At 41.8% G+C, this 14,135-nt stretch overlaps 1 protein-coding gene and 1 long non-coding RNA gene across 2 annotated transcripts in view; one reads left to right on the plus strand and one right to left on the minus strand.

Moving 5' to 3' along the window:
* The window catches only part of dnah5l (dynein, axonemal, heavy chain 5 like), a 352,990-nt gene that overhangs the window by 165,495 nt on the left and 173,360 nt on the right, over positions 1-14,135 (plus strand). The window contains exons 40-50 of the mRNA XM_068006271.1: positions 319-465; positions 555-727; positions 1,042-1,220; positions 1,435-1,622; positions 1,826-2,020; positions 2,830-2,964; positions 5,534-5,723; positions 6,573-6,790; positions 10,396-10,707; positions 11,144-11,233; positions 11,323-11,559. Of these exons, the coding sequence (XP_067862372.1) occupies positions 319-465; positions 555-727; positions 1,042-1,220; positions 1,435-1,622; positions 1,826-2,020; positions 2,830-2,964; positions 5,534-5,723; positions 6,573-6,790; positions 10,396-10,707; positions 11,144-11,233; positions 11,323-11,559 (2,064 nt within the window). The remainder of the gene's footprint in view (positions 1-318; positions 466-554; positions 728-1,041; positions 1,221-1,434; positions 1,623-1,825; positions 2,021-2,829; positions 2,965-5,533; positions 5,724-6,572; positions 6,791-10,395; positions 10,708-11,143; positions 11,234-11,322; positions 11,560-14,135) is intronic.
* Positions 1-14,135, minus strand: part of LOC137342341 (uncharacterized) — a 153,755-nt gene that overhangs the window by 16,467 nt on the left and 123,153 nt on the right. The gene's annotated exons all lie outside the window — the stretch shown is intronic.

Below are 14,135 nucleotides of genomic sequence, written 5' to 3' on the forward strand. Positions count from 1 at the left end.
CAACTCCCCCCCCCCCCCCCTGCCATGTCAGAGTTATCTCTGCTTCACTCCCCGGATGCCTTCCCACCCAACAGCCAGCCAACCTGTCACTTTGGCTGGTTGTGGCTGGGAAACCTGCTGGAAAAGTTTAAAACAAGTCCTGCCTTTACATTCGGCAGGACCTGTGGGAAACTTTTACTTCCGGGTTGCCTGGCCACAAACCCTCCCCCCCACCCCCTGCTCCCTTCCTGCCTCGCAGTTATTATTGGGGCCAAAGTGTGAGGATTCAATCTCCTTAGAACTGAAAACATTGTAACATGAAGTATTTGTCTGATGCAGATCATGCAAACAACTAATCAGACATTTCTGGATATGCTTAATGATTTGATTGACATGACAACCCGTGAGCTGACGAAAATGGAACGAATCAAATATGAAACACTTATCACCATCCATGTACACCAGAAAGACATTTTTGATGATCTGGTATGTAATGCTGTCTTCAAAAACAAATTTTAACAAAAAATGATGCAGGATCTACATAATCCTAATACTTGCTTGCATTATTGCATTAGGTTCGCATGAACATTAAATTCCCATCTGATTTTGAATGGCAAAAACAGTCCCGGTTTTACTTTATAGAGGACACAGACAAATGTCTTATTCAGATAACAGATGTTGAGTTCAATTACTGCAATGAATACCTAGGCTGTACAGATAGACTTGTAATAACACCATTAACTGACAGGTAAGAAATTCATCCAAAAGAAAATATATATTATTTGTAGCATACTGAATATTTACAGTACTTTCCATAGAACATTGTGCAATGAGCTTATATAATCTGGACTTTACTTTATTCATATAGTTAGCTAATTGTTTAATATACACTGTTGTGTATTTATAGCTCCAGCACAATGTAGCCCAGTAACTGTTAAACATTGAACTACCAGACACAGTAAACAGACATTTATTATATGACAAAAAATTATTATGACAAACCGGGACATTCTTATTTTAACTTTAGATTGTTAAACAAGTTTCTTTATATAAACATTTCAGGTGTTACATTACACTGTCCCAGGCCTTAGGGATGAGTATGGGTGGTGCACCGGCAGGACCTGCAGGTACAGGAAAAACAGAAACTACCAAAGACATGGGCAAATGTCTCGGAAAATACGTAGTTGTGTTTAATTGCTCAGATCAGATGGACTACAGAGGCCTAGGTCGTATCTATAAAGGTAAAATGCTTGTTTTCAGCATGTGCAGCTTATGATTCATCAAATTGTGTAGTATAATATATTTTTTAATGAATGTCCTTAGAATTTCAGAGACACTTGATGTTTTGAGAGATGAAATGTAATGCCAGAAGTAAAAGATTAGCCATTTTTTAGTAAATAATCAATCAGACAATTTTAAGTTTCAGAGGTTAGAATTACTGTTCTTTCTCTTTAGGCCTGGCTCAGTCTGGTGCATGGGGTTGCTTTGATGAATTTAATCGTATTGAATTGCCTGTGCTGTCAGTAGCTGCTCAACAAATCTATATTGTACTGCAATGCAAGAAGAATAAAAAGTCCCAGTTTGTCTTCAGTGATGGTGATATTGTAGAAATGGACAGAGAATTTGGTATTTTCCTAACCATGGTGAGAGACAGCTCAGTATCAAAAAATAAAATGAATTTTCACTTAAGTTTACTTAGAGTTTGCTTCTGATTATTAATTTATCCTTATTTAAAAAAATCTTTCTGCAGCAGAAATTTAACCATATAGTTAATATGTCAAAATAATAGCATAATGCAATGTCTATTCTTTGCTGATGAATGCTTAATAATGAATGTTAATTTTAGAATCCAGGTTATGCAGGACGTCAGGAACTACCTGAAAATCTAAAGATTCAATTCCGTCCAGTGGCCATGATGGTGCCAGATCGTGCCATTATCATGCGAGTCAAGTTGGCTAGTGCTGGTTTCCGTGACAACCAAATCCTTAGTCGCAAGTTTTATACACTGTACAAACTCTGTGAGGAGCAGTTATCTAAACAGGTAAACTTGACTACTATATATCATAGTATATTATTCCATTAATGCTAAGCATAACTAGGGACATCTCAAAGCACATTATAGCCAATGCTGTACGTTTGAAGTGTAGTCACTGTTGTAATGTAGGAAAAGTGGCAGCCAATTTGCGCACAGCAAGGTTCCACAAGCAGCAATGTGATAATGACCAGATTATCTGTTTTTTTTAGTGACGTTGGTTGAGGGACAAATATTGACCATGACACTGGGGAGAACTCCCCTGCTCTTCTTCGAAAGAGTGCCATGGGATCTTTTATGTCCGGACAGGGCTTAGGTTTAACATCTCATCTGAAAGACATCACCTCCGACAGTGCAGTATTCCCTCAGTACTGCACTGGAGTGTCAGCCTAGATTATGTGCTGAAGTCTCTGAAGTGGGACCATGGTGCGAGGTCAGCTAATTTGAGCACAGGTGCAGTCTGTGCCTGATGAGTAGTGGTCATACATTATCTGCCCCAATGCGTCTTAAGAATGCATCAGTTTAAAGTAAGAAAGAAAGATGGTGTGTTTGTCTGTAACAGGCTAATAACACCTAAAAAAAAACTTGTCTGTGATTATAAAACTTGGTGAAATGCAAGAAGATTCCACAAATTAGATCAATATGACTTTTAGGCTGCATCAATGCTGGAAGCATAAAGGAAAATAATTATGCCACTAAATTACATTGATTGCTTTCTCGTGCTCTAGTGCAGGTCTAGCTTCTTTTATATTACATTAACATTAATTTTTGCTCACAATGCTATTTGTATGGTATTGGTTATTATCTTATATTGGCAGGTGCACTATGACTTTGGTTTGCGTAACATTCTGTCTGTGCTGAGAACTCTGGGTGCTGTCAAGAGATTAAACCCAAGTGAACCAGAGAAGACAGTGGTCATGAGAGTTCTGCGTGACATGAATCTCTCTAAACTGGTATGTGTACAGTCACAGATTTACAGCTTGAAGAGGTGGCTTTTTGTTCTGATTCATTGATTTTTAATTGCACTGTTACAATATGTGAATCTAGTCAATGTATGGGTATTGTTCATCCTCGCATTTAAAATAAAAGACTAATTGTTCGATTGGATTTGTAACATATTCAGGTCCTTCCGTCCGTTGTGTTCTGCCCTCGCATAAGATTCCTAAGCCACTTTCTAGGTAGCTTCCTGTTGCCTTCGTCACGGTTTATATCTTCGGAGTATCTTCTCCTAGATAGGCTTCAACCAAGGCTAAACAGCCCCACCTACCCTGTATTCTCATCTAAGGTGAAAAAATCTACAAACTAATGCAAGAAGAATGTTTCCCAAAACTTGAGAGCGGTTGAGGATCCCTTTAAGTATCGCTGGAAATGGTGATTCCCGTTTTATCACCCATCGTTGGTGGGCAGGAGCAGGAAGTGGTGGTAGTCTGGTGGGCAGAGATGAAAACGGCTTTGGGGTCTTAATTGCATCACTGGACCTCTACATGCAAATATGTATGAGGTTCCCTGCCTGTTTCTGACTGGAGCTCCAGACACTAGGATGCAGGTCCACCTGAAAATTGGGATTGATGTCAGCGCAATTACCTGCCATTTAATTTTAATTCCTGTACAGTCCCGTTTTTAAGTGCAAATGGGGAAATAGTGACATGAAAATCTCCCCCTATGTGTTTTTATTGCTTTTCCATTGTATCTATGTTTTTTTTTATTCGTTCACGGGATGTGGGCGTCGCTGGCAAGGCCGGCATTTATTGCCCATCCCTAATTGCCCTCGAGAAGGTGGTGGTGAGCCGCCTTCTTGAACCGCTGCAGTCCGTGTGGTGACGGTTCTCCCACAGTGCTGTTAGGAAGGGAGTTCCAGGATTTTGACCCAGCGACGATGAAGGAACGGCGATATATTTCCAAGTCGGGATGGTGTGTGACTTGGAGGGGAACGTGCAGGTGGTGTTGTTCCCATGCGCCTGCTGCCCTTGTCCTTCTAGGTGGTAGAGGTCGCGGGTTTGGGAGGTGCTGTCGAAGAAGCCTTGGCGAGTTGCTGCAGTGCATCCTGTGGATGGTGCACACTGCAGCCACAGTGCGCCGGTGGTGAAGGGAGTGAATGTTTAGGGTGGTGGATGGGGTGCCAATCAAGCGGGCTGCTTTATCTTGGATGGTGTCGAGCTTCTTGAGTGTTGTTGGAGCTGCACTCATCCAGGCAAGTGGAGAGTATTCCATCACACTCCTGACTTGTGCCTTGTAGATGGTGGAAAGGCTTTGGGGAGTCAGGAGGTGAGTCACTTGCCGCAGAATACCCAGCCTCTGCCCTGCTCTCGTAGCCACAGTATTTATATGGCTGGTCCAGTTAAGTTTCTGGTCAATGGTGACCCCCAGGATGTTGATGGTGGGGGATTCGGCGATGGTAATGCCGTTGAATGTCAAAGGGAGGTGGTTAGACTCTCTCTTGTTGGAGATGGTCATTGCCTGGCACTTATCTGGCGCGAATGTAACTTGCCACTTATCAGCCCAAGCCTGGATGTTGTCCAGGTCTTGCTGCATGCAGGCTCGGACTGCTTCATTATCTGAGGGGTTGCGAATGGAACTGAACACTGTGCAGTCATCAGCGAACATCCCCATTTCTGACCTTATGATGGAGGGAAGGTCATTGATGAAGCAGCTGAAGATGGTTGGGCCTAGGACACTGCCCTGAGGAACTCCTGCAGCAATGCCCTGGGGCTGAGATGATTGGCCTCCAACAACCACTACCATCTTCCTTTGTGCTAGGTATGACTCCAGCCACTGGAGAGTTTCCCCCCTGATTCCCATTGACTTCAATTTTACTAGGGCTCCTTGGTGCCACACTCGGTCAAATGCTGCCTTGATGTCAAGGACAGTCACTCTCACCTCACCTCTGGAATTCAGCTCTTTTGTCCATGTTTGGACCAAGGCTGTAATGAGGTCTGGAGCCGAGTGGTCCTGGCGGAACCCAAACTGAGCATCGGTGAGCAGGTTATTGGTGAGTAAGTGCCGCTTGATAGCACTGTCGGCGACACCTTCCATCACTTTGCTGATGATTGAGAGTAGACTGATGGGGCAGTAATTGGCCGGATTGGATTTGTCCTGCTTTTTTTGGACAGGACATACCTGGGCAATTTTCCATATTGTCAGGTGGATGCCAGTGTTGTAGCTGTACTGGAACAGCTTGGCTAGAGGCGCAGCTAATTCTGGAGCACAAGTCTTCAGCACTACAGCTGGGATGTTGTCGGGGCCCATAGCCTTTGCTGTATCCAGTGCACTCAGCCGTTTCTTGATATCACGTGGAGTGAATCGAATTGGCCGAAGACTGGCTTCCGTGATGGTGGGGATATCGGGAGGAGGCTGAGATGGATTATCCACTCGGCACTTCTGGATGAAGATGGTTACTTTACATAGTTGGTAAATCATTGTCAGGATGCAAACTTTGGGGGTATATCTATCCAAATTCCTCTATATGTATATCCGACCCAGGAGGAAATATTTTACAATGAAGAAATATTTATTCTGTCTTAGGTGGATGAAGATGAACCTTTGTTCATGAGTTTGATTAATGACCTGTTTCCTGGAATTACCTTGGATAAAGCTGGCTATCCTGAACTGGAAGCTGCTATTGAGAAACAAACCATGGATGCAGGGATTATCTACCATCCGCCCTGGATCCTGAAGCTCATCCAGCTTTATGAAACTCAAAGAGTCCGACATGGTTAGAGTGCATTTTATTGAAAGGTGGAATAAAATATTCCCAAACCACAATGAATGTGTAAATTTGCAGCAGACATTTTAAAAAGATTAATGCACAAATTTAAGATCAAAATTGTTTTCCTTGTCCTTATACTATTTTGCAAATAACCACCTAAAATAAAAAATACATTTGTAATTAATAAGAACATAAGAAATAGGAGCAGGAGTAGGCCAATCAGCCCCTCGAGCCTGCTCCGCCATTCAATAAGATCATGGCTGATCTGATCCTAACCTCAAATCTAAATTCATGTCCAATTTCCTGCCCACTCCCTGTAACCCCTAATTCCCTTTACTTCTAGGAAACTGTCTATTTCTGTTTTAAATTTATTTAATGATGTAGCTTCCACAGCTTCCTGGGGTAGCAAATTCCACAGACCTACTACCCTCTGAGTGAAGAAGTTTCTCCTCATCTCAGTTTTGAAAGAGCAGCCCCTTATTCTAAGATTATGCCCCCTCGTTCTAGTTTCACCCATCCTTGGGAACATCCTTACCGCATCCACCCGATCAAGCCCCTTCACAATCTTATATGTTTCAATAAGATCGCCTCTCATTCTTCTGAACTCCAATGAGTAGAGTACAAACTACTCAACCTCTCCTCATATGTCCGCCCCCTCATCCCCGGGATTAACTGAGTGAACCTTCTTTGTACTGCCTCGAGAGCAAGTATGTCTTTTCTTAAGTATGGAGACCAAAACTGTATGCAGTATTCCAGGTGCGGTCTCATAATTTGCAAAAATATAGTTCATGCAATTAAAAGTACTGTTGTTTTTCTTGTGAAACACTATAAGACATGCTGTTGTGCCTGCATTAGGTATGATGACTCTTGGCCCTAGCGGTGCTGGGAAATCAAAGTGTATCCATACCCTAATGAAAGCAATGACAGATTGTGGAGCACCTCACAAGGAGATGAGAATGAACCCAAAGGCAATCACAGCCTCCCAGATGTTTGGTACCTTGGATGTTGCAACAAATGACTGGACAGATGGTATTTTTTCGACTTTATGGAGGAAAACATTGAAAGCAAAGAAGGTAAATTAGTGCTTTTGTTATGGTACCCATTCATTCAGTGTATATGGTAGTAAACAAGGTATGCCTTTGGGAGCCAAGTTTGACACAAAATAAATCATCACATGTTGTAAGGGTAGTTTAATTGATATGTATTCTATTTGTAGAATTTTTTTTAAAATTAGAAACTTTATACGACCTTTTACTCAATTATTCAAAAATTTTGGAATCCCATAGTAATAGTCATGTCATGGCAATACTATGTGGTCCAAAATTGTTTAATAAGAAAAAGTAAAGGTTAAATTAAACTCTCTAGAAGGAAAGCTAATTTAATGATAAGCATATTAAAAATAAACAGAACAAAAATTGTGAGGGAATGGTTTATAAAATTAAATCTCTTCTGACTTGATGGTATCAAAGCAAAAAACATTTGGTTAGTATCTCAGTGAGCCATTAACCACTGAGTATAAATCACAGCTACAAACCAAAATACACAATTAAAAATACATTTTGACTAAATTAATGATCTCTCCGTATAAGCAAGAATGTTTAGTTTAGAAATGTTACTCATGTTTGGTTTTAAGAGTGGAAATGTTTTTAGTTAGGATCGCAGCAATCTCATGTATGTACATATAGCTGTGTATGTATAGATATACCAAAAACGACCTGCATCAGCTATATTGTCGTTGAAGACTTTTCGTACATGTACAGATTTTGTATGTGTTTAGAGTGGTTTGGTAGCTGGGAGTACTATTGTCTGAAGGGATGGGGAGGGAGGAGGGAGTGGCAAGTAACAGTTCATCTAACAATAGTATCTGTCCAGTTCTTCTCAGTCCATCTGGGTTTGTTTGCTTTGTAAAGGATTTTTAAAATTGCTGTACCAAGTTTTATATCTGGGTTTGGTAAACGCAGTTAATGGTCAATCTGAAAATAAAAGTGTGTGACCAAAAATCATGACAACAGAAAGTAAGGTTTGTGGAAAGGAAGGGTGCACAAATGCAAGATTTTTAATGATACATATCAAGATGTACATGTACATACACATATATAATATAATTATAAAGATTTTTATAATTATTTCAGTCCTCCTCCATGTTCAGCACCACTTGGAGGAAGCACTGAGGGTAGCAAGGGCACAGAATGTACTCAGGGTGGGGGACGTAAATGCTCATCACTAAGAGTGGCTCGGTAGCACCGCTACTGACCGAGCTGGCCGAGTCCTGAAGGACATAGCTGCCAGACTGGGCCTGTGGCAGATGGTGAGCGAACCAACACGAGGGAAACACCTACTTGACCTCGTCCTCACCAATCTACGTGTCGCAGGTGCATCTGTTGATGACAGTATTGGTAGGAGTGACCACCACATAGTCCTTGTGGAGACGAAGTCCCATCTTCACACAGAGGACACCATCCAACGTGTTGTGTGGCACTACCACCGTGCTAAATGGGATAGATTTAGAACAGATCTAGCAGCTCAAAACTGGGCATCCAAGAGATGCTGTGAGCCATCAGTAGCAGCAGAATTGTATTCAGGCACAATCTGTAACCTCATGGCCCAGCATATTCCTCACTCTACCATTACCAACAAGCCAGGGGATCAACCCTGGTTCAATGAGGAGTGTAGAAGAGCATGCCAGGAGCAGCACCAGGCGTACCTAAAAATGAGGTGCCAACCTGGTGAAGCTACAACTCAGGACCACATGCATGCTAAACAGCGGAAGCATCATGCTATAAATAGAGCTAAGCGATTCCACAACCAACGGATCAGATCAAAGCTCTGCAGTCCTGCCACATCCAGTCATGATTGGTGATGGACAATTAAACAACTAACGGGAGGAGGAGGCTCTGTGAACATCCCCATCCTCAAGGATGGCAGAGTCCAGCACGTAAGTGCAAAAGACAGGGTTGAAGGGTTTGCAACCATCTTCAGCCAGAAGTGCCAAGTGGATGATCCATCTCGGCCTCCTCCCCATATCCCCACCATCACAGAAGCCAGTCTTCAGCCAATTCGATTCACTCCATGTGATATCAAGAAATGGCTGAGTGCACTGGATACAGCAAAGGCTATGGGCCCTGACAACATCCCGGCTGTAGTGCTGAAGACTTGTACTCCAGAACTAGCTGCGCCTCTAGCCAAGCTGTTCCAGTACAGCTACAACACTGGCATCTACCCACCAATGTGGAAAATTGCCCAGGTATGTCCTGTCCAAAAAAAGCAGGACAAATCCAATCCGGCCAATTACTGCCCCATCAGTCTACTCTCAATCATCAGCAAAGTGATGGAAGGTGTCGTCAACAGTGCTATCAAGGGGCACTTACTCACCAATAACCTGCTCACCGATGCTCAGTTTGGGTTCCGCCAGGACCACTCGGCTCCAGACCTCATTACAGCCTGGGTCCAAACCTGGACAAAAGAGCTGAATTCTAGAGGTGAGGTGAGAGTGACTGCCCTTGACATCAAGGCAGCATTTGACTGAGTGTGGCACCAAGGAGCCCTATTAAAATTGAAGTCAATGGGAATCAGGGGGAAAGCTCTCCAGTGGCTCGAGTCATACCAAGCTCAAAGGAAGATGGTAGTGGTTGTTGGAGGCCAATCATCTCAGCCCCAGGACATTGCTGCAGGAGTTCCTCAGGGCAGTGTCCTAGGCCCAACCATCTTCAACTGCTTCATCAATGACCTTCCCTCTATCATAAGGTCAGATTTGGGAATTTTCGCTGATGATTGCACAGTGTTCAGTTTCCATTTGCAACCCCTCAGATAATGAAGCAGTCCGAGACCGCATGCAGCAAGACCTGGACAACATCCAGGCTCGGGCTGATAAGTGGCAAGTAACATTCGCAACCGACAAGTGCCAGGCAATGACCATCTCCAACAAGATAGAGTCTAACCACCTCCCCTTGACATTCAACGGCATTACCATCGCTGAATCCCCCACCATCAACATCCTGGGGGTCACCATTGACTAGAAACTTAACTGGACCAGCCACATAAAAACTGTGGCTTCAGAGTGACTCACCTCCTGACTCCCCAAAGCCTTTCCAAGGCACAAGTCAGGAATGTGATGGAATACTCTCCACTTCCCTGGATGCGTGCAGCTCCAACAACACTCAAGAAGCTCGACACTATCCAGGACAAAGCAGCCCCCTTGATTGGCACCCCATCCACCACCCTAAACATTCGCTCCCTTCACCACCGGCGCACTGTGGCTGCAGTGTGTGCCATCTACAGGATGCACTGCAGTAACTCATCAAGGCTTCTTCGACAGCACCTCCCAAACTCGCAACCTCTACCACCTAGAAGGACAAGGGCAGCAGGCACATGGGAACACCACCTGCATGTTCCCCTCCAAGTCACACATGATCCTGACTTGGAAATATATCGCCGTTCCTTCATCGCCGCTGGGTCAAAATCCTGGAACTCCCTTCCTAACAGCACTGTGGGAGAAACTTTGCTGCACGGACTGCAGCGGTTCAAGAAGGCTCCTCACCACCACCTTCTTAAGGGCAATTAGGGATGGGCAATAAATGCTGGCCTTTCCAGCGACGCCCATATCCCATGAACGAATTTTTAAATAATTTATTTCGGAAAACTATTGACTGGGAAATTATGTTAAAAACTTGTCTTGCAGGGAGAACACATATGGATAGTATTGGATGGACCTGTGGATGCCATTTGGATTGAGAATCTTAACTCTGTTTTAGATGATAACAAAACTCTTACGCTAGCTAATGGTGATCGCATCCCAATGGCACCAAACTGTAAAATTGTTTTTGAGCCTCATAACATCGACAATGCCTCCCCAGCCACTGTATCCCGAAATGGTATGGTGTTTATGAGTTCATCAGTGCTAGATTGGAGGCCTGTGCTCAAAGCATGGCTTCAGAAATTACCCACAGCACAGTCTGACCTTCTTTGGAACTGCTTTGATAGTGTTTTTCAGGTATTCATCGTTTTTTTAGTTATGTTTAGCCTTATTGATATTTTACATCATTTAAAAATATACCATTTTGCATGTATTGACCTGATTGTCTCCAACTTATTTTCAATAATTAAAATTCAGCAATTTGTTTCAATGAATTAACTCTGATTATGTCACAGTCCATGTAACTTTTAGTCGGACTTTTTACACTATAGTATACTCAGTATAAATGGGGTAAAATTCTGTAGTTTTTGTAATCAAGAGACTTGCATGGGATCTTAACATTTAATTCTGCTTTTATCATCTAATAATAATTTTGTGACAACTTATATATAAATTTCAAATTCTTTTTGATAAGAATAAGCTATATCATGAATTTGACTTCATTGTACATTTTCCCACAACACTTGGTACATTTGTAAATATCACTTATAATGTTTCCTTTGCTCTTTTTAAGGATTTGATCAATTTTGTCTTTACTGCTGTGATACCAAAAATGCAGATTCTGGAATGCATGTACATTAAACAAGCCATTGACCTTCTGCAGGTAATGGAATAGTCTAGTAAAACAAGAATATTTCATTGCTGCAACAAATGCTTCAAGCCGAGTAAATAATGCAAGTCAATTTTTTTTAGGGCTTATTGCCAGGAATTGAAGACAAGCAGCCTAGCCCAGAGCAAGTTGCCCGCTTATTCATTTTTGCTGTAATGTGGTCAACTGGAGCTCTTCTGGAATTGGATGACAGGGCTAAAATGGAACGTTTTCTGCGGAATCATTCTGCACAACTACAGCTTCCAGTGACTGAAGGAGAAGAAACTATCTTTGAATTTGTTGTCAGTGCTGATGGTCACTGGGAGCACTGGTCGAAGAGGGTTAGTATTTTGTCATTTAAAAAAAATGTGATTAAGATGTCTCCTGCAAGTGTTGTTGATAGAAGCACTGTTGCATAGTTAGAAGACAATTAACTTCCCACTCAATATATGGAGGAAGAATATTTGCATCCAAGGAGTATATTTTGCATTTGTAAACTTCTCAGATCTGCAGAAACATGGAAGTGCATCAAGATGGGAACAGAATGGGACAGCATAAAATAAGAGGCAAGATACAGTCTCACAAAACTGATCCTTACTAGAGAAAAAAAGTGTACTAGACAAATTTATGTTACTTTCTTATTGTGATATAGCTTTTGCTCAGTGTTAACACTCTTGCTTCTGAGTCAGAAGGTTTTGTGCTCAAGCCCCACTAAAGGATTTAAGCACATAATCTAGTCTGACACTTCAGTGCAGTATTGGGGGAGTACTTTATTGTCAGAGGTGCTATCTTTTGAATGAGATGTTAAACTGAGGCCTCATCTCACCACTGAAGTGGATGTAAAAGATGCCATAGCATTATTTAAGGAATCTTACAACACCCTGTATCTAATAAAACAGTTGGACTATAACATGGTGTTGTAAGATTCCTTACATTTGTCAATCCCAGTCCATCACCGGCATCTCCATCATAGCATTATTTGAAAGAGAGTTGGAGTTCACCATGTCCTTGATCCCGCAATCAACATAATCAAAAACAGATTAACTGGCCATTCATAGAATCATAGAAAGGTTACAGCACGGAAGGAGGCCATTCGGCCCATCGAGTCCGCGCCGGCTCTATGCAAGAGCAATCCAGCGAGTCCCAATCCCCCGCCCTATATTCCGTAGCCCTGCAAATTTTTTCCTTTCAAGTACTTATCCAGTTTCCCTTCTGAAGGCCATGATTGAATCTGCCTTCACCACCCCACTCGGGCAATGCATTCTAGATCCTAGCCACTCACTGCGTAAAATTCACCTCATCCCTTTTTGTGGGACTTTGCTGTGTGCAAATTGGCTGCCACATTTGCCTACAAAACAATAATGTCTCTGTTTAAAAAGTAATTAACTGGCCGTGAAGCACTGAGGATGTGAAATACGCTGTATAAGTGCATTTTTTCTTTGTAAGTATTTTAATGAAAAACTTTTTCTTTTGATAGCCTACTGAGGCTAAACATGATGCCATGTGCAAACTGATATTAATTTATGTCATTTAACCAAAATTGTTTTCAGTTACTTATATTGTCCCATTTTATGAGTTACATAAATTTACAATTCATTTGCAGCATTTTGGGTCACAGGATAACCTCCTGCAAGACTTCTGCAATGATGCTCTATAATGATTTCCTAGAGTCCAAAAAGCAACTTTGGGGGACTTGCCTATCAGATTAGCAATTTTTGGCTCCTTATGGAGAAGTATCTCATTCTGATGGCCTAGCAGAGATAGGGGACAGATGGGAGCAGGAATCTGCATATTTTAATTTGTGACACAGTGGGGTAGAGAATCGGGAAACTGGGTCCAAAATGTGCTTGAAATTGCGCTGGTTAGGTTACGCTTCAAGTCTCCACTAAAATTTATTTGCATAATCACAAAGGTAAAATCTTCCATGAACCAGTACAATCGGGCAGCATAATAGAACACAATCATTTTTTTTGTTCTTTCCATTAAAAAGTATCCCTTGATGTATTTAACAGTGGTAACCTGGTGCAGTTTTATTCATGCAAAAAAAGCATTTTTAATAAGGGGTCCAGTCCTTCGCCTGTGAATAGCCTGATTTAAAATCACTGAAAATGACTTAAAAAAAAACTATATTGAACCATTTCATGGTTTCATTGGTAGTTAGTTTCTTAGTAAATTAAATATTTTTTCATATGAAAACACTTTTAAAACATGCTTACTAGTGCCTGTGGGCCCAAGAAAATGAGCGCAATTTGAAGATCCTTCCCTAACCAGTGCATTCGGCGCAAACTCACAATTTTGACCTGAGGGCATGGCCAGTTTTGTGGGCGGGGCCTGTTTCGGACGAAATGATTCTTGAACTAATGAGAAAGATTGAGGAAAACACGAGCACAAGTGGTTTAGGGAGTAACTCACTTACATTTAAAATTCGATCTTTTCCACTGGTTCGGCCGATTCCTCCTGAATTGTGCTGATATTACTAGCGGAAACTCTAGCCCAGTTTGTTTTATCAGCCTGCTAAAAATGAGTTTTAACTTTCCAAAGAATTTGTCATTTGCCAAATTAATAAAACTAAAATTCTTCTCATACTTATTTATGTGTATTTTCAAAAATGCACATAATGATAAAGCCATTACACCTACTTCATGTGACTTGTAAACTGCATTGTATTTAACACTACTAGGTTTAATGGCCTCACTGGATAATAAGAACAAATGAATTGTGGGATTATGAGTACCGTACCCAACAGTTATTGTTGCATTTACTGAAGCCATATCAGCCCATGGATGGCAGCACACAAGTTCCAGAAATAACCCATCTGTAAATCCTTTGTACTCAGACTTGCACACTGTTTGAGTTGCACAGTGCCCTTTAATGATAACCTGGTGGTAATAATTTTCTTTTATAATGGATTGTGCTA

Source organism: Heptranchias perlo, chromosome 2, assembly GCF_035084215.1.
Source record: "Heptranchias perlo isolate sHepPer1 chromosome 2, sHepPer1.hap1, whole genome shotgun sequence".
Lineage (NCBI taxonomy): Eukaryota > Metazoa > Chordata > Chondrichthyes > Hexanchiformes > Hexanchidae > Heptranchias > Heptranchias perlo.